The following is a 23,276-nucleotide window of genomic DNA, read 5'->3' on the forward strand; positions in this document are numbered from 1 at the left end:
CTATTATCTTAAGTTGCTTTCGCTTCGTTCTTTTTTTGAAAGACTTTTATGTCATCTTAACGTTTTATCCTAAAATATCACCTTTTTTAGAAACATAAATACAGACGCGGACGGTTACATACATATATGCACATTGCCTCTATGAGTGCACACACTCCCTATCCTATTAGCAACTCCGGAAGACGAAGTCGGCATATCTTATAGAGATTCAAAAGGTCCTCATAGACGCCTCGTAGTTAACACGAGTGCCATAACAATAAAAGACTAATGTCAGAGAACCTAAAATAAATCCTTAAAATATGGGAGCACACATGCTAAGTCTAAAACTTGAACCCGAATGATTTGGATCCACCACAGTAACCATCTAAGCTATGCTTAGTTCACAATGAAACACACTGGGTAACTCTTCAAGAAAGAAAAATAGTGTATCCATTCCCTGGGTAATTGCTTTCTCTACACAATGTTTCTCCCGAATAGGTGGATGAAATCAACCATACTAGATTTTTGAGTCATAGACTACCCATCAAGAATGTATATTATCTTAGTACATGTGACATGTTTGTAGTGTTGCCTACAATCGAGATAGGGATGGCAATGACATGGCCAACGAGGTGAAGAACATGGATTTTTAGTGCATATGTCTCTTGTTCGCCTTTCATACACATTTGAAGTGTTGCCCTCAATGATTGGATTGTTAGCTTTTCGAGAGAGGGGGACTGTAGAAGGAAAAATATATCAATCTATCCATTCCTTGGGTAGCTACTTTCTCTACATAATGTTGCCCAAATAGGTGGATGAAAAACCCCGCAAAAAAATAGGTGGATGAAATCAATTGGACCAGATTTTCGACTTAGATACTAACCACCACGAACATATGTTATTCAAATTTCTGCAAATTTTCGAGTTATACAACTAGAGACTAGTACAGATAATGCACTACCCAAGCACATGTGACATGTTTGTAGTGTTGCAGATGATCTAGATTCTAGATCAAACATGGCAATGTCATGGGCCCTTTGAGGAGGGGAACGACAACGATTTTTAGTGCATAATTCCCTCGTGCTCCTGTTACACGCTTGAAGTATGCGCTCTTCTTTGACGGTGATTGAATTGTTAGCTTTTCGGTGGGAATTAGTAAACTGTTTTTTATTGAAGTAGTAAAATATTTTTTAATATAATACAGATGCAAATGTGTGTGTGTGTATATATATATGTGTGTGTGTGCATACACTCATCCCTAGAAACGTATACACACATGCTAAATTCAACCATGAGAATAAATTCAAAAATAAATGCAAGCATCAGGACTTAAACCTGGTGGACTGAGGATACCACACGTTCTCTAACCATACAACCATAGATTGGTTCACAAAATAGTAAATATTGTTATCATGTTAACAATCAACCAATTATACTAGTAATAACTGTGTCAAAAACAATTTGATGCCACCCGCAATTTTTTTTATGCCATTAACAAAAAGAAGATAAGTCGCACGTGCTTTCTTGAGACTGGTTGGATGGGTCGCTTGCATGTGAACTCGGCGCCAATCTACTACCAAGCGCGACGGCGATGGACGTGCATGTGCTCCTACTGCGCTGCCTCACACGCACACGTAGCCGAAATTCAGTCGCCGTCGGCGTAAGTACGAAAAGGACATTTTTTGGCGAAGGGAAAAGGACTTGACGGTCACGGCAAGCCAGGGGCTGGAAAACGAAACGTCATGATGTATGCATCATGCATAATACTCCCTCCGTTTCTAAATATAAGTCTTTAAAGATGTTTCATTAGTAGACTACATACGGATGTATATAGTCATATTTTAGAGTGTAGATTCATTCATTTTGCTCCATATGTAGACTACTAATAAAATATCTTAAAAGACTTATATTTAGGAACGGAGGGAGTAAGTATTATAGCTGTTTTTCTGCTTGGTTGGATAATAGTAGGGTATATATGAGGTACACGTATTTGCTAAAGCGAAGGATTTCTCCTCTTCTTCTTTAAGTTTTTTGGGGGTAAAAATCAGCTATTTTCCCCCTTGTTGAGAAAATTCGTCTGGATGACTGACGCGCTAGCTCCATGCATATGCAAAACGGGCATAATTCTAGTACTTAACTACTTATGTGTTTTTTCTGGCACAGAATACTATGTTAAGTAAAAGTACGTACTAGTTAGGCCTGCACGTACGAGCTTAAGAAAAAGACCATTGGATTTTCAGTTCATGCATGGGGATGGCTCTATCAATGAAATCCTCGTGGCAGATGAGCTTACCTTTAGAAAAGCACCGAAGATTCAGCTACAAAACCAGTATTAGGCACGTGCCGTTTGCGTCAAACCTGTAAATATGCCACGCGCACTCCTCACTTTAGCCAGAGGAACATGCAACATGCATCATTCACAAAGCAAGCACTTTGCTAGTATTTTCTTCGTTCTTAAATATAAGTCTTTTAGAGATTTCACTATAAAACTACATACGAATGTATATAGACATTTTTTAAAATATAGATTCACTTATTTTGCTTCGTATATAGTCTTTTAAAACTTATATTTAAAAACATAGAAAATATTATTTTAACACAAGCCCAACACTTTTTCCGGTACGACCAACACATCATAAGAAGAACACTAATCGTTTTAGCAAACCGAGCCTAAATCAGATTGTTGAATTCTTTGTAATGCACCCAGGCTAATGGTTTGTGATGACTTTGTCAAACTCAAGATGATCTGCTCGCTTAGTCTTTTATATGTGTTCATAGGAATAGAAATGTGCATGTGTACACTTATAGGATCAGTATATATATGTATATATGAGCATCTTCACAAATAAACATTAATAGTTTCTTTATACTACGGAGGAACACTACTAATTTGTTCTTTAATTTGCACCCCCGATGGTTTCTGCCATCAAGATTACCCAATTTGTAGTTAGCCGCGGCCGCCTTCTAGATCTTCTCCGCAATGAGTTTAGGGTTCCTCCGCCTTCCATCAGTGTCGCTGTCAGTCGGTCTCGTCTCCGGTGTCCTTAAGGCCATGGGGCGCGGTGGATCCCGGCACTTGCCGATGGAAGGGCTCCGTGTTTAGATATTTATTTTAGTTTTGTTAGGGTTTGTGCCCTGCTTAGGAAGACGAGAAGGTGACGGCTCCATGAAGATGGAATAAGGTTTTCTCCGTGTAGAGCCCGTTTTGGTGGTGCGTCTAGCATCGTCGTTGGACGCATGGAGGTATGTCTTCGGTGGATCTGTCTTTAGTGGATCTGGTCGGATATGGTCTTCGTTCATCTACGTTCATGTGTCTTAAGGTTATATCCTTTCGATCCATGTTACCTTCATCGCTGACGGTTGATGTTCTAGTGCGCTGGTTATTTGGAGCCTTAGCACGATGACTTCTCGATTATCTACTATAACAAGTTTTGTTCGACTCCCGTGAGGAAGGGGCGATGACAGCGCGCGCCTTCGGCTCGCTTCACTACTTGTAATCATCGCTAGATGGTCTACGGATCTGGCTGTAATTTTATTATTTATGGTATTTTTCATACTCCCATGATTGATGATGAATAGATCAAAAGTATTTCAAAAAAAAAAGATTATGCGATTTGCGCATTCTACAGGGTGCGTTATGAATGAACAAGCCATACATGTTGTGGTGCACGTCCGGGTCGCTCCTTGGAGACCCGGGCTGTCGTGGTTTTGTCACGACAGATGTCCTCCTCAAAGGACTTAGTGATGGGGGCATCACAACCATGTGGCGACTCAAAGGAGTTAATTGGGAGCGAGAGACGATTTTACCCAGGTTCAGCCCCCCCCCCCCCCCCGATCGAGGTAAAAGCCTACGTTCTGCTTTGTGTATACTGATGTGAAAATCGATTACAAGGGTGCAGATTCGCCTGACCTAGCTCTTGATTGGTGATAACTTAAGTCTACCAGCCCTAGAGACTCGCCTTTATATACAGGTCGAGGCCCTAGGGCTATAAGGGGTCGGGTCATGTATGATTCATGACCTCACTTATCTCTAACTCGCCTTACTTCTATCACAAGGAAACTTCTCGAGACCCTTCCTTTATATGGGCCATAAGTCGCCATCTTTGTGTCTTGGGCAACAACCAGCTCTTTTGACTCCGCCTTGTGCCTTCTGCTTCTTAAGTCATGGCCCATCTAGAACATGAACGTTGAGCCGCCATCATCTTGACCCGTCCTCTTGGGGCAGTCTCATGGCGGGATAATATCCCTAACATTAGGCCCCAGATTGACTTGAACTTGTTCACGTCAATAAACCTTTCTCGTAACTTTGGTGGTTCACACACAATCCAAAATTATCCTCCAATGGAAGAAACGCCGGCTTGCAGTGTCCTTCTAAACTTTTGCTCCATTTCTTAATGATGTCAGCCACCCCGAGATTTTAGGGAATTTTATGACGTCATTCCAACGGCTACTTTAACTTATCAGTTCGACCCGACAATCGAGGCGCCATCAACTCCGAAATTTATTGCGTCTCCTAGATTCCCACGCTTGCCGTTTCCATTTCGCTCTAGCCTTTAAATATCGACATGGATACCTCTTTTACTTTTACCCCGCTCATCTTCTTAGTCTTCTACCTCGAGCCCGAGCCTTCATCGCACCGCTACTGCATGTCCCATCATCAAGCACTTCGGTATGAGGGCTCCACCGCCGCGCGTCTTCTACTCCAAACCACGAGCCTATATCGCGCCATCGCTGCGTGTTCCATCGTCAAGTGCTCCGGTACGAGGGCTCCGTTGTCGCCGTGCGCCTTCTACTCCGAATCACGAAACCTCTCCGCCTCTAAGAACGCCATCAGGTAAGATTTATGTTTTTTGTCCTAGATCTGCTTTAGGGCTTCTGTTGTAGTTCAACGGAGTTCGTAGGGTTCGTCTCGCGTTCATCGCCATTACAAATCTGTTTGATTCTTCGATGAAAACCTTCTCCAGCGATTGGTTGCGGGAAAGTAGGGACCTGAATCTTGTATAACCTCCCTGGATGTTCTGTGAAAACTTTATGAATACTAGTTGTTGCTGCCCCATATTTTACCGTCATCTAAGACTATTAAATTCATTTTTTGCGTACCATTGGTAGATCGGTCTTTCCGCATACTTTGGTAGAAAACTGTTTGTCTAGTACTTAGTGGAATCTGATATCATAGTTCCTTCATAAGTCATTTTCACCCTCCCGCTGGCTTGTTTGACATTTTGTAACTCGCGATCTCTATGAACCGCCTTTACATTAAGGCAACTCAAATATTGCGAAGTTTCTCATTGTTTGTTTCTTGAACTCCTCGCTTCCTCAAACATTTTTTGTTCGTTGAAATAACCCGCAATCATACTTCTGCAGCCTGTTTTCTTCATGATCTGTCGGTAGGGTGAAACCATTAAAATGCGACTGGTTGCCCTCAGAAATTGGTGATGCCGCCCTCCAACGATGCGTGTCAGTAGGAACTTTGTCTTCTAAGGAGGTGATTGAATGGAGAGCCGCCGCTGGAGAGGTACGACCTCAAACCGTCGAAGGAGAGGTTGTGGTTTTTACTAATCATCTAGAACGAGGCCTCTCTCCCCCCGGTTCAAAATTCTTTCGAGACGCTCTCAACTTCTACAACCTTCACCCCCAAGATCTAGGTCCCAATTCAATCAGTAATTTATGTCAGTTTCAAGTCTTTTGCGAGGCGTACCTGGGGATAGAACCCGTTGTTCCCTTATTTAGGGAGTTCTTCTATTTGAGCCGTCAGACGGAATGGGCTGATGGTCCCAACTTAGAGCTCGGCGGAGTCACAATTCAGAGGCGGCACGAGTGTGGTTTTCCGCTGTCACCTTGCCCAGTCACCCCAAAGGCTGGGGAAAAACTTGGTTTTATTGCAAGAATACCGCACGTGCTAAAGAAAATCCTGTGTCGGGTTTCAGAGAAGAGCGCCTTCCAATGGATTTCCAACTTCCTGGTGCATTGAGCCCGCAAGAACAAGCCGCCCACACTTTTGTTTGGTCAAAACTTAGAGCTTTGAACGCCAATGGCTTGACCGGAGTTGACTTGATCCGATGTTGGGTGGAATGGTGTATCATGCTCTTAAGCCGCTGAGATGGACTGATGTGCCATTATGACGGTGACTTAAACAATGTGCAACGCTTCACAAATGTAATGCTTGACTCTGAAGAAGTTATTAGCCTTGTGAAGGATCTATGTGGTGAGCCCAAAGAAGTATGTTCAAAAACTGGTTTGAAACCATTGTGTATCCAGAATTCGGCTCCTGAGATAAATACTCCCTCCTTTCCGGTTTATAGGGCTCAAATCTGAAATCTCATCAACCAAGGTGAATTATGAGTGGATGACACTAGTTTAAACTAGCCAATGGAATATTTCTCACATATTCAATTTCCAAGGCAATAAATGTAGCATCCTTCTTTTCATTAGACTTGCATGGTGGATGTAGAAAACGATGCATGCATAGCCACTCATCTCCTTTCTCTAAACTCTATGAATTAAATATGGCGTGAGACTCAAAGCACTTTAACTCACTTAGACTCAAAATGAGCCTAATATAATGGAAATCTGAAAATTTTGAGATGACCCTATAAACTGAAAAGGAGGGAGTATATTTAACCATCACCCGCCTTATTTGGTATTTCCTTTATTCTTTGGAGAACTAACTTCCCCTCTTTTTATACTGCTGTAGAAAAGCACGCCCTTCTGGAAACGTAGACCAGCGAAGCCGCCCGTTAAAAAGGTCAAAACTGACGCGAAGAAGAAGAAGAAAACCAAAACAGTTGTGGGCGAGTCATCTCTTGTGGGCGAGTGACAGAACATTGAAGAACTATGTGAGATAAATGTCTAGACTATCCCCTTAGTGTGTCACGTGTTGTTTTAATCATTCAATCTAATCTCAGGGGCATGACGTTGAAAGTAATGCTGAAGATGACGAGGTAATTTCAATATCTTATGACTCAAATATTTCCTTGGAAAGACCTCCAAGACGAGTTTGTAGGAAAGTTCCTGTGAATCATCCATGTGCTCATTTGGATCCTAACTTCCTTTTGAAGAAGGCTTTATATACTCCAAAGCGCCACACCCGTAGCTCCTCAGGTGATCTTATGGCGGGTCTGCCTGAGAAAACCTCCGGTCGTAAACACCGCACTGAGGTGCCTCTTCTTTCTTTATCAAATGTATCTTGTTTGTTAATTTCTCAAACTCACAAGATTTTCCACCTTAATAGGTGTCTCCTCCTTCATCCGGCGATTCAGCGTCTTCAAAATTGCCACCCCTTGTTCGTCTCCCAGGGTACATCATTATTTGTCTATCCAACACTTGCTTCAATGCTTTATATTTCTTTTTTTTGAACCAAATCAATACTTTATATTTCATTATATATACCTCAACCTTTCATTTTTAGGGCTTAAGCAAAGAAAAGGAAAACCGGCGGGCTAGTCCCAAATAGTGAAGCACCTGAAGTGGAGGAAGCAGATGCTTCTATCCCTGATGCTCCGGTTGAACTAGTTGAAACTTATGCCGAACCTCCTGAGAGTAATTCTATGGATGATATCCCTGACATTCAAGTCGACCCAGCAGAAACTGACAATACGGCCATGGAAACGAGTTAGAGAGAAAATCTCAACCCACCAAGCCCTCTGAAGACAACCAAAGATACCATGCTTGAAGAAGAAGGTGTTATCATTAGTGGGACGGGTCACTCGACGCCCGTCTTTAATGTGTTGGCTAAACATACTACCAAGGATGTCTCAACCAAAATAGAAAAATAGAAAGCTAAACTTGAGCTTCCCAATATTGAGAAACTAAACTTTGAAGAACTCCAAAATCTCAACATACTTTTTATGTGTATGTAATATGGGGCCTTACGGTGGCTTGCCTAAGATGTGACTTGAACCAAATATACATTTAAATTGGTCAAATTTGCCTAAACCTTAGATATAGCAATCTTTTGACAAATTTAATCTCGAACCAAACAATCCTTAAGAGAAACTCCAATGGGGCGACCCATTTCGTCCGCCGCCGTCCGTTTGGGTCGGCGCGGACACAAAGGCGGCCCAACGCGCCGACCCAAATGGACGCGCGTCCGATTTTCGTCCGCGGGCGACCCATTCCCGGGGCATTTTTGAGCTGAATTTGCATCGGCCCGGGCACGCGATGGACGCGCGCACGCTCGTCTTCTCCTCCCCCGGGCCCGCTGGTCGGTTGCACATTGGCCTCCTCCCATTCAACCCTCGCCCGCCTCCTTCGTCACCGACGCCGCCGCCCATTTTTGCCGGCGACTCTGCCAGCTGCCGGTGCCTCCACATCCGCCCAACAACGCCGCCCACTCCCACGTCGCCCGTCGCCGCGCCCCCCGACCACACAACCTTCCCGCGACCAAGAAAAGCCGCCTCGCCGCCCGACCAGATCTTCACGGCACGCTCGTCGGATGTCGGCCCACTCGTCGGACGCCGCAGGGCAGCTAGCTAGTCCATGTGCGTCGCGACTCCCTTCGCCGACCGTCTTCTTCGTCACATCCGCAAGCTGTTCGACAGTTTGCTAAGGTACAAAATGGACTCCGCCGACGAGTTCTTTTTTCAAAATTTCTTTGCGACTCCGATGATTCGTCGTCCGATGTTGAGGAGGAGGTATTGGCTGCCATGTTGGTCCATCACCACCTCAACAGCCAGCAGGCGTTGTTCCATGGCTCCATTTCGGGCCACCTTTCGGCGTTGAATTGCAACCGAGAGAGTGAGCATTTCCTTCTTTGAAAGGACTACTTTGATACAACAAACCCGTTGTTCAAACATCAAAAATTCCGCCGTTGTTTCCCTATGAGTAGGCATCTTTTCAACCGTATTAGAGAAGGGGTGGTCGGCTATGATGACTATTTCGAGTGCAAAGAGGATGTTGTTGGCAAGATAGGTTTATCCTTTTATCAGAAATGCATTGTTGCCATCCGAATGCTTGCATACGGAGTGCCCGGTGATCTCATTGACGAGTATGTCCGTATGAGCGAGTCTACTTGCCTAGAGTTCGTGTATAAGTTCTGCATGGATGTTATTGCTGTGTTTGGCCCTAAGTACTTGAGAGAGCCGACTGCTGAAGATACAACACGTTTGTTGACGATGAATGACAACAGTGGCTTCCCAGGGATGCTTGGTAGCATGGACTGCATGCACTGGGAGTGGAAGAACTCCCTTCTGCTTGGCAAGGGCATTATAAGGGTCATGTCGGGGCTTGCACTGTCATACTAGAGGCCGTGGCGTCTGAAGATCTCTGGATCTGACACTCTTTCTTTGGCATGGTCGGATCATACAATGATATCAATGTGTTTCAGCGCTCGCTGGTGTTTGCTAGGCTTGCCGAAGGCAACATCCCACCAGTGAACTTTACTGTCAACAGCCACAACTACGACAAAGGATACTACCTAGGTGACGGTATCTATCCTCAGTGGACCACTATTGTCAAGACAATACCCAACCCTGTCGGAGAGAGGAGGAAAAGATTTGCCCAAAAGCAAGAGAGTGCTAGGAAGAATGTCGAGCGTGCCTTCGGTGTTCCGCAATCTTGATGGGGCATCGTTCGGTATCCTGCTAATACGTGAAGCACGCAGAAACTATGGAAGGTGATGACTGATTGTGTGATCATGCATAATATGATCGTAGAAAACGAACGCCCGGAACGTCTGTACGATCAAGGGTTTCAGTTTCACGATGAAAATGTTGTGCATGAACATGGAGGAGCGGCAACGTTTGAACAGTTCATCCAATTTCATCAAGACATGCGTGATTGAGAAACTCACGTAAAACTGTAAATGATTTGGTTGACCATATGAGGGCTCATGTTGGCAACCAATAGATTTATCTTCTTTTATTTATTTGCAAAATTATATGAGAACTATGTTATTTTTATTCGGCTTGTAATAACTATGCTATTTTATTCGGTCTAAATTATATTATTTGATTCAAACTATTCAAATTCATGCAAAATAGGACGGCCAGCCGGCCACGCCGGCACATATGGATCGATGCGTTGGACGCGCTCCCGACCCATATCTAAAACAGGGCGGGCAACCGACCCAAACGGACAAAAAACGAACGAAATCGTCGTCCGTTTGGGTCGCCCCATTGGAGTTGCTCTAATGTCTGCCCCCTACTAATTTACGCCTTTCACAGGGAGCAATCCGGAAAAGTCGCGTGGCATGTATGCGGTCGTCCGCGTCCGGGCCGCTCCTGGGAGATCTTGGCCGTCCATCCCGGAGCAGACGCGCGCGATACGCCAGCGCGTCGCCCTCGTCGCGTGCGTGCGTGCGTGCTTCCTTCCTCCCGGCTCCGTGTCGCGGTTGCGGTCACCGGGCGGTGCACGTAATCCCCTCGTCCCGGGAACCAGCCTCTATATGAACGCCACCTGGGAGGCGGCGAAGGAGCCCAAACACCAGCAGCAGCAGCAACGCACCGTCCCCAGGCAGAGCCCGTAAGCCAGGAAGGAAGGAAGCACAAAGAGATACTCTCCCCCCACCCACCTGCTTACAACCAAACTCCCCTCCCCGAGCCCCCCAGAAATCCAGCGCGCCGGTTTTGATCCACGGAACACAGATCCCCTCGTGCTCGCTCGCTCGCTCGCTCCGGCCTGTCGTCTAGATTTGGAGGTGAGGGTTTCGCCATGGCTAGGGCAGGGGAGGAAACGAACGCACGGACTGTTTTGGGGGGGAGGATGGGCCGGGCCGGGTGCCGAAATTGCTCGATCGCCTCGCTCGATTCGGGGGATTTCCGGTGTCGGTTTCCGCCGGCTCCGCGGCGATTTTGCTCCGCCGACCCCAGATTGAGCGAGCCTCCCTCAATCGCCCGCCCCCCCTCCCGGAATCGCCGGAGCATCGCGATCTGTAGCCTCGTTTCGCGTGCTGGCTGCGCAGCGTTTTTTTTGTTTTGTTTGGGCGATCGGAGCTGTTCAATTAACCCTCTGTTGTTCTGATTTTTGCAGCGCGTGGAACTTTGATGGGCGTGGAGTGAGATCGAGAGCGGGGACCGTGAATTCCTACGAGGGCCGCCATTCGGCTTGCGCGTCTGCATGAACTGTTTCGTCAATCTGGGACTCAACTCCAACTCCAACCACTACGTCGCCTGCCTCCTCATCTTCCTGCTGCATTTCTCGCCGCAGCCGCTGTTAAATCAACCAAATTCTAATCCCAATCCCAGCGGTAGCAATCGTCAAGAAGGAGAATCCAATCCCAGTAGTAGTGATCGCTAGGGGGAGAACAGAGCTCAACAAATGGCCAACAACAACAGTAAGTCCCTTGCTTCTTCTCCGCAGATTTTTTTTCTTCTTCAACTAGCATTGTTTTCAGAACCGTAGATTCTTTTTCAATGCGTTCTTGGTGCAAAAATCGAATTTCGCCACGATTTGGGACCAGGTGGTCCAACTTGATTTTGTCATGCCAAACACTCTACTACTAGTAGTTGCTTATGGTTGTTGCGAGGGGCGTCGTGGGCCAGACGAAAGAGGCATCAACCGTCCAGCTGCAATTGCCGTTTCTTTCGTCGGTGCTAGGAAGAAGAAAACGAAATACTACTAGCCGCTTTTCATTTGTTATTATGCCAGCACCTCACGCAAAGGGCACCCACCACTTCGGAAGCTTCTAGGATTTGACCAACTGCCCCATTTGGCAGGAACGAATCCATGTGGTTGTGGAGTCCCATGCTCTTTTTTAGCGCTGGAAACCAGCTGGGAATAGTGTGTCCACACAGGCTTCTTACAGTTTGTAAAGAGTAACATTAGTTATCACATAGATACCTGTAATCAGATTACCCAAATGGCATCACGCGGAAGTACAATTATGCTTTATTTTACTCCTCTGTTGTGATTCCATGCATATTGATCGATATTATTGTGATGCATGCAGTTTGCCGTGTATTATTGTCTAGAATATTCGCTAACGGATCTAGCTGTTTATGGATCCACTATCCACCAACGCCACAATTGAAAATATTTATTCATTTGCGCTATTTAGCAACGCTCTTGTCGGTTTTATAAAAAAACACTTCGCCCTTGTCAGTTTCATTCAACTCATATATCGTTTTTTTTTTTAACTTTTGGATCTTAGTGCAACTATTGTCATCATATGAAAAGATGCTTAGTGATTATGTTCTGGACTGAAGTTTGACTGCCTTTTTAGTGCCCAAAGCATATCCTGCAGAGGGTTGTCTTGTCTAAAGCTAGATCTACCGACTCATCATAAATAAACAATAGCCTAAAAATAAAGCATCCTTGTTCCACATTTATTGGAGTAGCTTCAACCGTCCAATCTCAATTGTAAGGACAGACATGTTGTCAAACCACAGGTAGAAAAGTTACTAGTAATGATCATGGGTATAGTTTAATCTGCAGCTGCCTGTCCAATAAAAACTGTTAAATCGTTTTAAGTTTGATCCGTCATACTCGTACACATTAGAGTGTTCACTCTGGAGCTACATACCAAGAACATATTGTGTTAGGAGTTCCAGTCCACACTGTGTCAAGTTGTTGGGAAAATCAGCGAAAATCTTTAATTGTCCTGTCTTACTTCGCCATCATTGTTCTGAGACAGGGAACATGCCTCACTACTAACCCTCCATGGTGGAGGGGGTAGAGGAGGGTTGATGTGAGAAGAACAGACGATATCGGCACTTTCACTACTTGGTAGGCTTCTTTATGTTATTTTTGTATGAACTGGTCTTTTTTCATTTGGAGGTACCCCTTGTCACATAAAAACAAATTGTCAGCCATAAGTACCGACACCTGTCCCTGGAAACCATAAATCTCCACATACATGAGCTCAGTAACCCCACAGCAGACAAGCATTCTCCAATCACATAATTCTTCAGAAGATTACAGCTGTTTGTTATCCCATCCAACCACCATAAGATATGTGAAACTTTAGGTAAACCCCCTATATGGATAAGTGCAGAAAACATTGCATGCTGTCTGCCCTTTGGTAGATGTTCCCAAAAGTTGGTGTTTATTACTTAGTATTTCAATAACTAACTTTACTAATTGAATGAGAAATCACTTGTACATGGACAGGTGATCGCTAAAAATAAGCACATACCATTGAACACTTCTATTTCGAACTTTCTAGTTTAATATTCCACGCTAATTTTAAGGCAAAACCTTCTATTTTCCTTTTCAGGTTCATACGGTGAAAATGTTAGCAGAAAATCCCACACGCCTTCTGCTATTGTTATTGGTGGTGGGTTTGCAGGCATTGCTGCTGCAAATGCGCTCAGGAATGCGTCATTCGAGGTATTGCATAATGTGGTTTTTGATATTGTTCTGATGGTTTAGCTGCAATTCATAAAATGCTCTTTGGGAATCCATACACTTGTCATCTCAACTGCTATGCTATTATGATTTCTTTCCAGGTCGTTCTTCTGGAATCCCGTGACCGGATAGGTGGCCGAGTTCACACTGACTACTCTTTTGGGTTTCCAGTTGATCTTGGGGCATCTTGGTGAGTTCATTATTTCCCTGGCTCCCTGCGCTACCTTTATAGTATTGTTTATACTGTTTATGACCAAAAGTTCATCTAGAAGCACAATTTTGAATCTTATTTCCAATATTTGTGTGCACTAGGCTTCATGGTGTTTGTGAAGAAAATCCCTTGGCACCGATCATTGGAAGACTTGGGCTTCCACTGTACCGCACCAGTGGAGATGACTCGGTCCTTTTTGACCATGATCTCGAGAGGTACAACTTAATCTAGGTTCTGTATGTTCAGACATATGATGAAACCAAACAAGGCTGCAATTTAATCCATTGGTTATATTGTCTTTCAGTTATGCACTTTATGACACTAATGGCTCTCAAGTCCCACAAGAGTTTGTAGAAGAGATAGGAAAAGTGTTTGAGGCTATACTGGAAGAGGTAATTACTTCTCTCAGTTCTTGGTGCTTATTTATTTTTGCTGATATTTGTTTGGTTTTTATATCCTGTAACATTGATATGTGCACAGACTGGCAAATTAAGGGAAGAAATGAAGGAAGATATTTCTATAGCTAAGGCCATTGCAATTGTTTTGGAGAGAAATCCACACTTGAGGTTCGTACCATCAATCCCTGTGTGCTTATAGGGTATCCTAAAGATATTGGTTATCTTATCTGACACCATTGTTCTCATATCAGGCGAGAAGGGATTGCACATGATGTTCTCCAGTGGTATTTGTGCCGCATGGAGGGTTGGTTTGCTACTGATGCAGATGCCATCTCGCTCCAATGTTGGGATCAGGTAGTATTCACACCCTTCCTCCTAGTACTAATAAAATAGCCATAGATCTCTGCATTATTTATGACCATATTCTGTGTAATTGAGTGCAGGAAGTTCTTCTTCCTGGTGGACATGGTCTCATGGTTCGTGGATATCGTCCAGTTATAAATACGTTGGCAAAAGGTCTAGATATACGCCTTGGTCACAGGTATGCATATCTCTGCTTTTCCTCTAAATGTTATGAACTTGGTTCCACCTTCCATTTGTTAGTACTGATCCAAGCTCTTCTTCTCAGGGTTGTTGAAATTGTTCGGCACTGGAATAGAGTAGAGGTTACTGTAAGCAATGGTAAAACATTTGTTGCGGATGCTGCAGTCATCACCGTTCCGTTGGGTGTTCTTAAATCAAACACCATTAAGTTTGAGCCGAGGCTCCCGGAGTGGAAGGAGGAAGCAATAAGAGAACTGTCAGTTGGAGTCGAAAACAAAATAGTTCTCCACTTCAGTGAGGTTTTCTGGCCTAACGTGGAGTTCCTTGGAGTAGTTTCATCCACCACATATGGCTGCAGCTATTTCCTCAACCTTCACAAGGCAACAGGGCATGCTGTTCTTGTTTACATGCCTGCAGGCCGGCTTGCTTGTGACATTGAAAAGATGTCGGATGAGGCCGCTGCTCAATTTGCCTTTTCCCAGTTGAAGAAGATCCTCCCTAATGCAGCTGAGCCGGTAAGCATTTTGACACAAACCTTGAGATACTGATAAAAAGAATAATCCTGCTCCCAGTTCTTACTCTCATTTTGCCTAAATCCTATTGCAGCTTAACTACCTGGTGTCACACTGGGGCTCAGACGAGAACACCCTTGGCTCCTACACCTTTGACGGGGTGGGCAAGCCGCGCGACCTGTATGAGAAGCTCCGCATCCCCGTCGACAACCTATTCTTTGCGGGGGAGGCGACGAGCGTCCAGTACACGGGCACGGTGCATGGCGCCTTCTCCACGGGGGAGATGGCGGCCGAGGAGTGCAGGATGAGGGTCCTGGAGAAGTTCAGGGAGCTGGACATGCTGGAGATGTGCCACCCGATGGCCGAGCAAACGGCCACCGTCTCCGTCCCGCTGCTCATCTCCCGGCTGTAAACAGTCGTGCCCCCTTATAAACTATCTATTGTCGCGGCAGGTTCGCCGGTGTTCATTCCAGTGATTGCTCGAGGAAGGCAGCGTGGGAGCAATCTATCCTTGCTCTTCCTCGTGGCATGAGGCGTGTGGTCGTGTGATCCTGTGCTTTGCTGAATAAACTTACTGTCGGGTAATAAAAAGTTGTGGGTGTCGGTATGTATACTGTCAGCGTGATGTGGGGGCTTGTGCTTGGTAAGGCGCTATGAGCTACGGCCTACGAGACCAATCTTTGTAGGGCAGAGTTGGTGGTGTAGTATGTGTGATGAAACATTGTAATTTAACTACATTGGCATTCTTAATATTGGTGATGAATGGCAGGTTATCTGTGAAGTTTGATTTGGTGTTTTAGGGCAACTTTAACGGAGCGACTCAAGCCGACGCACGCTTTGTCCGTTTTTCATTCGTTTAGGTTGTCCGTCGCCTGTCCATGTATGTTTTTTAAATGGGTCGGCACATAGGAAGCAAGTGGGCAACAACATGGTCCTATTATAATAATAGGAGAGATGGGTGGAAGTGGGTCAGTGAATTAAATAAGCAGACAGAGGTGGGTGGATGACCAGGCCAGTCACATGCGGACACAGAGAGGGCGCGCGGTCGTTTGCTTCGTGTTCGCGCCGACGCATTTTAATCTCAAATTTGGGCCGGATGGGTCGGTGGAGACGCGAAGCGGACGCATTTTGGCAACGGGTCGGCGCGTCGAGCAACCTCAACGGGGCGATCCATTTCGTCCGCCGTCGTCCGTTTGGGTCGACGCGGACAAAAATGATGGCTCAACGCGTCGACCCATTGTCAAAACGCGTCCGCTTTGCGTCCACGCCGATCCATTTTCGGGTCAAATTTGGGACTGAAATGTGTCGGCGCGGACGCGTGCCTCCTCGGTGTCCGCCCCCAACCACTGCGGTTAACATAATTTATGACGACCGCCATCCTCGGGCCCACGCGTCAGCGACTGCGACCGTCATTTTTTAATCTGAACGTGCGGTGGGGTTCGGCCATCTGCTTCCAGAACCCTCCCTCGTCCCTATCTTGCCACCTCTTTGTTTCCACGTCGACGACCCAACAGCCATGAACAACAGCGACAACCTCGTCGTCTATGCCCGCACGATACTGCCAGAGGAGGCCGCCTACCTGCAGGCTAAGAGGGTGATGCACCAGGCGCACGAACGCGCCCGTGCTACGCCCGGCTTCTTTCAGAACACCCTCGTCGTTCACCCCCGCGCGCTTCATTCAGAGGAGGCCGCCTACCTTCAAGCTAAGATGACGCTCCGCCTGGCGAACGAGCGCGTCCGTGTCGTGCCACCACCGACACCAGCGCTACCCGCGCTGGCACAACCTGCCCCCGCTCCGGCATAGCCCAACCTCGTCCCCGCTCCGGCACAGTCCGCCCCCGCTCTGGCACAGCCCGACCTCGCAGCCGTCACCAATGACGCCTAGGGTTTTTTCTTTCTTCATTAATAATGTAACACGTGGATTATCGTCTGCCTTCGTGACCGGCTTTTTTAATATTTAAGTTATGTATGTTTGATGCACGCCGGTAAAAATGGGTCGAGCCAGCGTTGGGCGCATGCGTCGACCCAAACGTCGAAACGGACGTTCGTGCCCGCCTAACGGATCCAAAAGAAAAAAAAAGCAAAACCGCCGTCCATTTGGGTTAACCCGTTGGAGTTGCCCTTATAACACGAAATCAAATTTGAGTGCATCAAAGGCATTTGTGATTCAAACCAAATCGGACACACCAAATGCCAATGTACACGTCCGTGCTTGTCAGCGGACAATTTTCGAGGAGCCGACCACCCAATCTGGTGTACCAAATAAAAGCGGACATGGCATCTTTATAACATACAGTATATTTTACATAGCAGAAATTAACGGATCCTAGTCTTATTCTTTGACGGACATGTGACAGGGACATGTCTCTCACGTCGTCCGTATCCCGCATCCTACTCCTCGCCGGAGTCCGCTTTTCGGCCGTCAACATCGGTGATGGAGGTAAGGTTGACCATCAACCCGAACGGTCAGGGCTCGCGTAAGCAGTGGCAAGCGGCGGATCTAGAAAAAGATTGATGTGGGGCAACATTACAACGGTTGTATTTTTTTCGTCAAAACACATTACAAAAAGCTAATAAAATATTAATTATGTCTACTAATAAAAACACGAGAGGACAGATCCAACTCACCATCTCAGCCGTTTAATCACTTAATCAAGGGTCCAAAAACGTTATTAACAAAACTAATCAAATTTCGTTAGCGCTAATTGCCCACCCACGTCTAGAAACACCGTTGACCCTTGATCCCTCGCTCCCACGCTCACACCGGCTCCCCCCGCTCGGTCCGCTCGCCGCGCCGCGCCTCACGTCCACCGCTCGCCGTGGGCGTGCCGCGTCGCTCGCCCCAGCCCCCCCCCCCCCCCCGCTCGCCCCGCTCGCCGCGCCGCGCGTCCCCTGCTAGCCGCGCGGCGCCGTGCCGCTGGCCCCAGCTCCCCCCGCTCGCCCTGCTCGCCAGACCGCGCCTCTCCCGCTCGCCGCGCCGCGCCTCCTCCCCCGCTCGCCGCGCCGCGTCGCTCGCCCCCGCTCCTCCATCATATAGGTTACCTTGATTCACCTCATATGCAGCCTGCTTGGACTTCTTATCAAACACCATTCTCGACATGACACATAAAAGGTCTTCAGAATCCGAATTAACATGAGAGATAGAGATGGTTAAGTTAGCAAATGGTAATAATAAGGGTAAATCAAGAATCAATGTGGAAGATCAATGTAGATGAACCGCAGTAGCACTAATCGCTTAGCCAAGTCTATACCTATCCTATGAAGAGGACCTCTCCTTTTTCTCCTCCTTATCCCCCTACAAGAAAAAAATATCACCACAATGTAATCAGAAATTTGTGCCATTTTTTGACAGAAAAAACCTATTTGCAGTTAACTTATAACCAACATATCCTCACCACAATTGTACCATAAGCATCAGAAAAATGAAAATAAATAAATATTAGGATGGCCATCTCCGAGGGTAATTTTTGTGGATACCGAGGATAGTTTTGTGTCATTCGCATCACGGGGAATTAACTCAAGTGAAGTCATGGAGGGGTGGAGCATAATCCATATCAGTCGTCTACAAGATGTGGTTTACACGTCTGCTTGCACAAGGTCAAACCGAGCAAGGCAAGACCACTAAAGGGAAAGGAAACTTGCTGAGCATGAAGCATCAACCCAATGAAGCAGATGTAACTTGCTGAATTTTTTACGTAGAGCCATCGTATCAATGATGCAAAAATCGCTATCACAATCCCATAGGTTCAAACATTAACCCAAGATTTCATAGGTTGCAACTACCCTGATCTGACAGGTTATAAATTCAGTAATATTTGAGAGGTTTAAATAGTAGGCCATTCATATGTAGGATTAAAAAAAAATTAAGTCTGTCCTTTTCTGTCTAATATACATTTGTGTCTAGACCAAGATGACTGCCTCTTTTATATTGCATTTTGCCGGCTATCGTGGCTAGTTGGCGTCCTGTTTTTAGCTGCTTATATTAATAACAACTATGATTGGCTGTAGCATCCTTCAGCTGAAATTTATTATTATCTCGGTTTGTATTGCCTCAGGAGTATGGGTTACTGCAAATTCACCATGTTGCTGTAGGTTGTCTTTTTTAATTTTTTTTGTGGGTGTTGCTGTAGTTTGTCATGTCAGATTCACAATTGATTTTGGAATATGCGATTTTGAAACATGCAGCTAACCCAGATTGGAATTCAGGCATGACGTTATCAGTTTTATGAGCATTCTCTAAGTAGGCACAAATCATCAACAAAGCATTGCCAGAATACTAAGTCTCATACATTACAGAAAGATCCTACATGCGGGATATAAGAATGACTACAGCACACGGTTAATGTTGACGGCTACGTTTGTCGCTGTGGTACCTGTTTTCGGGAGGCGTCTCGGCATGCGCGTAGGGTCGGGGCCTCGGGCTGTTTCGAGGGGGGGGGGGGCGCATGAGGATCCGCGAGCTGGGGGACGGCGACGGGAGGCCGGTGGAGGGGGAGGAACAGGAGGAGGCCACAGTCGATGAAGCAAGCACTAGCAAAGATGTTTTTGTCATGCGCTGAGGTTTGTAACAGTCTGATCTTACAAATAATACACATGACATCAAAGAGAAGTCAATTAAGGGTATCTTTTGTAGCTATAAGCAACAAGCATTTCCTTCGGAGTAACTGTTACCCCTCTTTTGTATTATGGTTGAATCAAAAGAAGCATATGTTTTACTTTTGGTAGATTTAAACTTTTTTTGATGTAATAAATATTGTGGCTCTTTATCCCTGCATTACACACCAGTGTTATTGCAGGCTGGTAGATGACGCGACACATTCAACAACTATAGTACACCAGTGTTATTGGAGTATAAATAAGCAAAACAGAATCAAGAATTAGGCTTTGTTTTTGCGACCATGTTTTTTCCTATAGTAAGTTATTGAGTTTCACGCAACACTACGCGATCATAGGCACAAATGTCAATTTTTGTGAGATGTTTTCTTTATTCTATCTTGTCGCTTATTACTAGCTTACCATTCTTTTGTTTAAACTCTATAATTTACAATTCTAAGATCAATGTGTAGGGTGACCAAGTGGCACTGCTGTCAGCCTTTGCAGAGATGGGGCTTAAGCTGCGAGTTGACATGCCTCAACAGTCTTTGGAGATTGCCTCAATATTTTTCCGCAAGTCCACTACAACAATTGAAGCGAAAGTATGTTGAAGGCCAGTTATAGATTATTTGTGTTCCTATTACTGCAGGAAGTTGTAGTAACTGGTTGGTTGTGGTTTGTTCCTACTTATTAGGAGAACATTAAAGCATTGAATGAGCAAAGAGAACGAAACGCCAAAGCTCTTCAAGAGAAGATGAAATTGAACAAGAAGGAGGTTAAACATTTCAATCCCGTGAGTAGCCATGCGCAGCTAATTACTTTCCTGTAAGCTGTGTTGGGTTTGTCAACCAAGAGTCCGGTGTTAAATGGAGGTTTTCTCGGTGTCAGGTTGACGCTTTCCCTGGGGATGCGATAATTTTCATGAGGGTCTTGAATATTCTTAGAGGTATGTCTTGGTCTCTTGAACTTGTACATTGCTCTGATATTTCTAGCATCACAGTGGCAGTTTTTCATTTATACCTACAGGGCTTTCGGCTTCACTAAATGTTAGGATAGTTTATCTAGACATGATGAGGCCATTTGCTGAATCAACTTTGCTAGGGTGAGATGCGCGTCATGCTTATGTTTGCATCAGCTTTGTAGGGATCATCTTTTTTGAATTTGCTAATTTATGATTTCATTGATATCAGGAGTATGACACACAGTCCCTCAACTAACAACGAGTGGATCTATGACTCGCCTGTTAACTCTGAAGTGGAGTCTAAACTGAGGAATATTCTAATTGAGATGGGAAGCGACAAAATTTTGGGTTTACAAGTGGGTCAATAATCTCTTGCCATTCATTTACATGCCATGATGTTGCTGTAGCAATATCTGTATGCCAAAACTTTGCATCACGAGTTTAGCGATGATATATGCATATGATGGTTACCTTGTTGCAATGCAGCCATATTGATATGATATTCTTCTCACAGGTATGCGCATACAAAGATGGAAAGGTCATAATAGATACTGCTGCTGGCACATTGGGGAAATACGATCCGCGCCCCGTTCAACCTGATTCTCTGTTTCCGGTTTTCTCGGTGACAAAGGGCATCACTGCTAGAATGGTACATTGGCTCGTCGATCAAGGGTGAGTGGTTAATTTAAGTACCAAGTGTTTTAACATTCCACTGTGAATATGTTTGCGGGACATCTGGTTGCGTTATGCCGTAGAATTAATCATGCTATGTATGCGCAAATCTTTGGTCATCCTCATCTTCATCTTGCTTTACTTGTACATGGAAAAGGCCTAGAAATATGACATGGTACCATCCCCTGCAGTTTTATGTTGTTGTTTTAGTTTCCTGCAGCTCCAATCTCACTTTACCCTTTCCATTTTTCTCTCTCTTCGCCTCTTCCCTGTGAGATTTTCAAACCCCTCCTTCCTCTCGATCTCCCCTCACCCAAAACCGTAGCCCCCTAGACCGCGGCGGCAATGGAGGTGCCACCGCAGATGCTCGACGCCCTGACGGGGTGGCAGATGATCTTTTCCATGTTACCTTATGCTTTTATACACTTTATCTTGTCCATATAGTGACTGTATGCTCTGATCTTCCAGGAAGTTGAAGTATGAAGAAACAGTTGCCGATATATGGCCAAAATTTGGGACTAACGAAAGGGAGCTAATCAAGGTACAAAAACTTATATCACTTATGCTCTGTAATGAGACAGTGTTTCAGGATACTAACAAACTCATTTGTCACTTCGTAATATAGGTGCACCATCTTCTCAATCATACATCTGGTTTGCATAATGCTCTGGGAGATGTGATCAAAACCGATCCTCTGTCAGTATGTGACTGGGAAGAGATGCTAGACTAGATTGCCAAATCTACACCTGAAACTGAGCCTGGTTCATCACAAATTTATCACTACCTATCCTTTGGTTGGCTGTGTGGCGGTATCATAGAGGTATAATTAATAAGAAAGTACACTCATACTGCTTATTTATAACTTTATTTCACGAGTCCTAACAGCGGCATTTCACAATAACAGCATGCATCAGGGAGGAAGTTTCAAGAGATCCTATAAGAGGCTATTGTTCATCCTCTTCACATCGAAGGAGAGCTATATGTCGGAATTCCTCCAGGTATGTTAACAGATCTAAAAAGAAAGTATGTACTTCCTCCGTTTCTAAATATAAGTCTTTCTAGAGGTTCCACTGGGTACTATATACGGATGTATATAGACATACTTTAGAGTGTATTTTCTTTGTCATAATACGCAGGACGTTGTAGAGGAGCGTCGGGTAGAAGAGCACCCTGGCCCCGGCGCCGACGATCGCGCGCTTGGCCCTCAGCCGCACGACCTCTCCGCCCCCGCCACCGGCCCAGGCATCCTCCTGTTCCTCCCCCTCCACCGGCCTCCCGTCGCCATCCCCCAGCTCGCGAATCCTCATGGGCCCCCTCCTCTCCCGAAACAGCCCGAGGCCCCGACCCTACGCGCACGCCGAGACGCCTCCCGAAAACAGGTACCACAACGACAAACGTAGCCGTCAACATTAACCGTGTGTTGTAGTCATTCTTGTTGGAATTATGCCCTAGAGGCAATGATAAATATAGTTATTATTATAATTCCTGTATCAAGATAATCGTTTATTATCCATGCTATAATTGTATTGAATGAATACTCATTTACATGTGTGGATACATAGACAAAACACCGTCCCTAGCAAGCCTCTAGTTGGCTGGCCAGTTGATCAAAGATAGTCAGTGTCTTCTGATTATGAACAAGGTGTTGTTGCTTGATGACTGGATCACGTCATTAGGAGAATCACGTGATGGACTAGACCCAAACTAATAGACGTAGCATGTTGATCGTGTCATTTTGTTGCTACTGTTTTCTGCGTGTCAAGTATTTATTCCTATGACCATGAGATCATATAACTCACTGACACCGGAGGAATACTTTGTGTGTACCAAACGTCGCAACGTAACTGGGTGACTATAAAGATGCTCTACAGGTATCTCCGAAGGTGTTAGTTGAGTTAGTATGGATCAAGACTGGGATTTGTCACTCCGTATGACGGAGAGGTATCTCGGGGCCCACTCGGTAATACAACATCACACACAAGCCTTGCAAGCAAAGTGACTTAGTGTAAGTTGCGGGATCTTGTATTACGGAACGAGTAAAGAGACTTGCCGGTAAACGAGATTGAAATAGGTATGCAGATACCGACGATCGAATCTCGGGCAAGTAACATACCGAAGGACAA

General features: G+C 45.3%; 1 protein-coding gene and 1 pseudogene across 2 annotated transcripts; both read left to right on the plus strand.

Annotated features, from left to right (window-relative positions):
- Nucleotides 1-10,390: 10,390 nt before the first annotated feature.
- Nucleotides 10,391-15,708, plus strand: LOC123427789 (polyamine oxidase 3). Of its 2 annotated transcripts, XM_045111908.1 has the most exons (11): nucleotides 10,391-10,615; nucleotides 10,948-11,251; nucleotides 13,133-13,245; nucleotides 13,365-13,453; nucleotides 13,576-13,689; nucleotides 13,779-13,866; nucleotides 13,955-14,040; nucleotides 14,124-14,226; nucleotides 14,316-14,413; nucleotides 14,501-14,930; nucleotides 15,022-15,708. In XM_045111908.1, exons 2-11 carry the CDS (start codon nucleotides 11,236-11,238, stop codon nucleotides 15,337-15,339), a joined length of 1,455 nt encoding a protein of 484 aa, XP_044967843.1. In that variant the 5' UTR covers nucleotides 10,391-10,615; nucleotides 10,948-11,235; the 3' UTR covers nucleotides 15,340-15,708. The 2 variants fall into 2 exon arrangements, with proteins under 2 accessions (XP_044967843.1, XP_044967842.1); XM_045111907.1 differs by having other exon boundaries at nucleotides 14,316-14,930.
- A 3,735-nt stretch (nucleotides 15,709-19,443) lies between these two features.
- LOC123428751 lies at nucleotides 19,444-22,553 on the plus strand (annotated as a pseudogene).
- The last annotated feature ends 723 nt before the right edge of the window (nucleotides 22,554-23,276 follow it).

This window comes from Hordeum vulgare, chromosome 2H (genome assembly GCF_904849725.1).
Source record: "Hordeum vulgare subsp. vulgare chromosome 2H, MorexV3_pseudomolecules_assembly, whole genome shotgun sequence".
NCBI lineage: Eukaryota > Viridiplantae > Streptophyta > Magnoliopsida > Poales > Poaceae > Hordeum > Hordeum vulgare.

Excerpts from the sequence above, each read along its gene's own strand:
- LOC123427789 (XM_045111907.1), top strand. Across the intron at positions 13,454-13,575 it reads GTTGATCTTGGGGCATCTTG|GCTTCATGGTGTTTGTGAAG; the intron begins GTGAGTTCATTA and ends TGTGTGCACTAG. Across the intron at positions 14,041-14,123 it reads GAGAGAAATCCACACTTGAG|GCGAGAAGGGATTGCACATG; the intron begins GTTCGTACCATC and ends TTCTCATATCAG.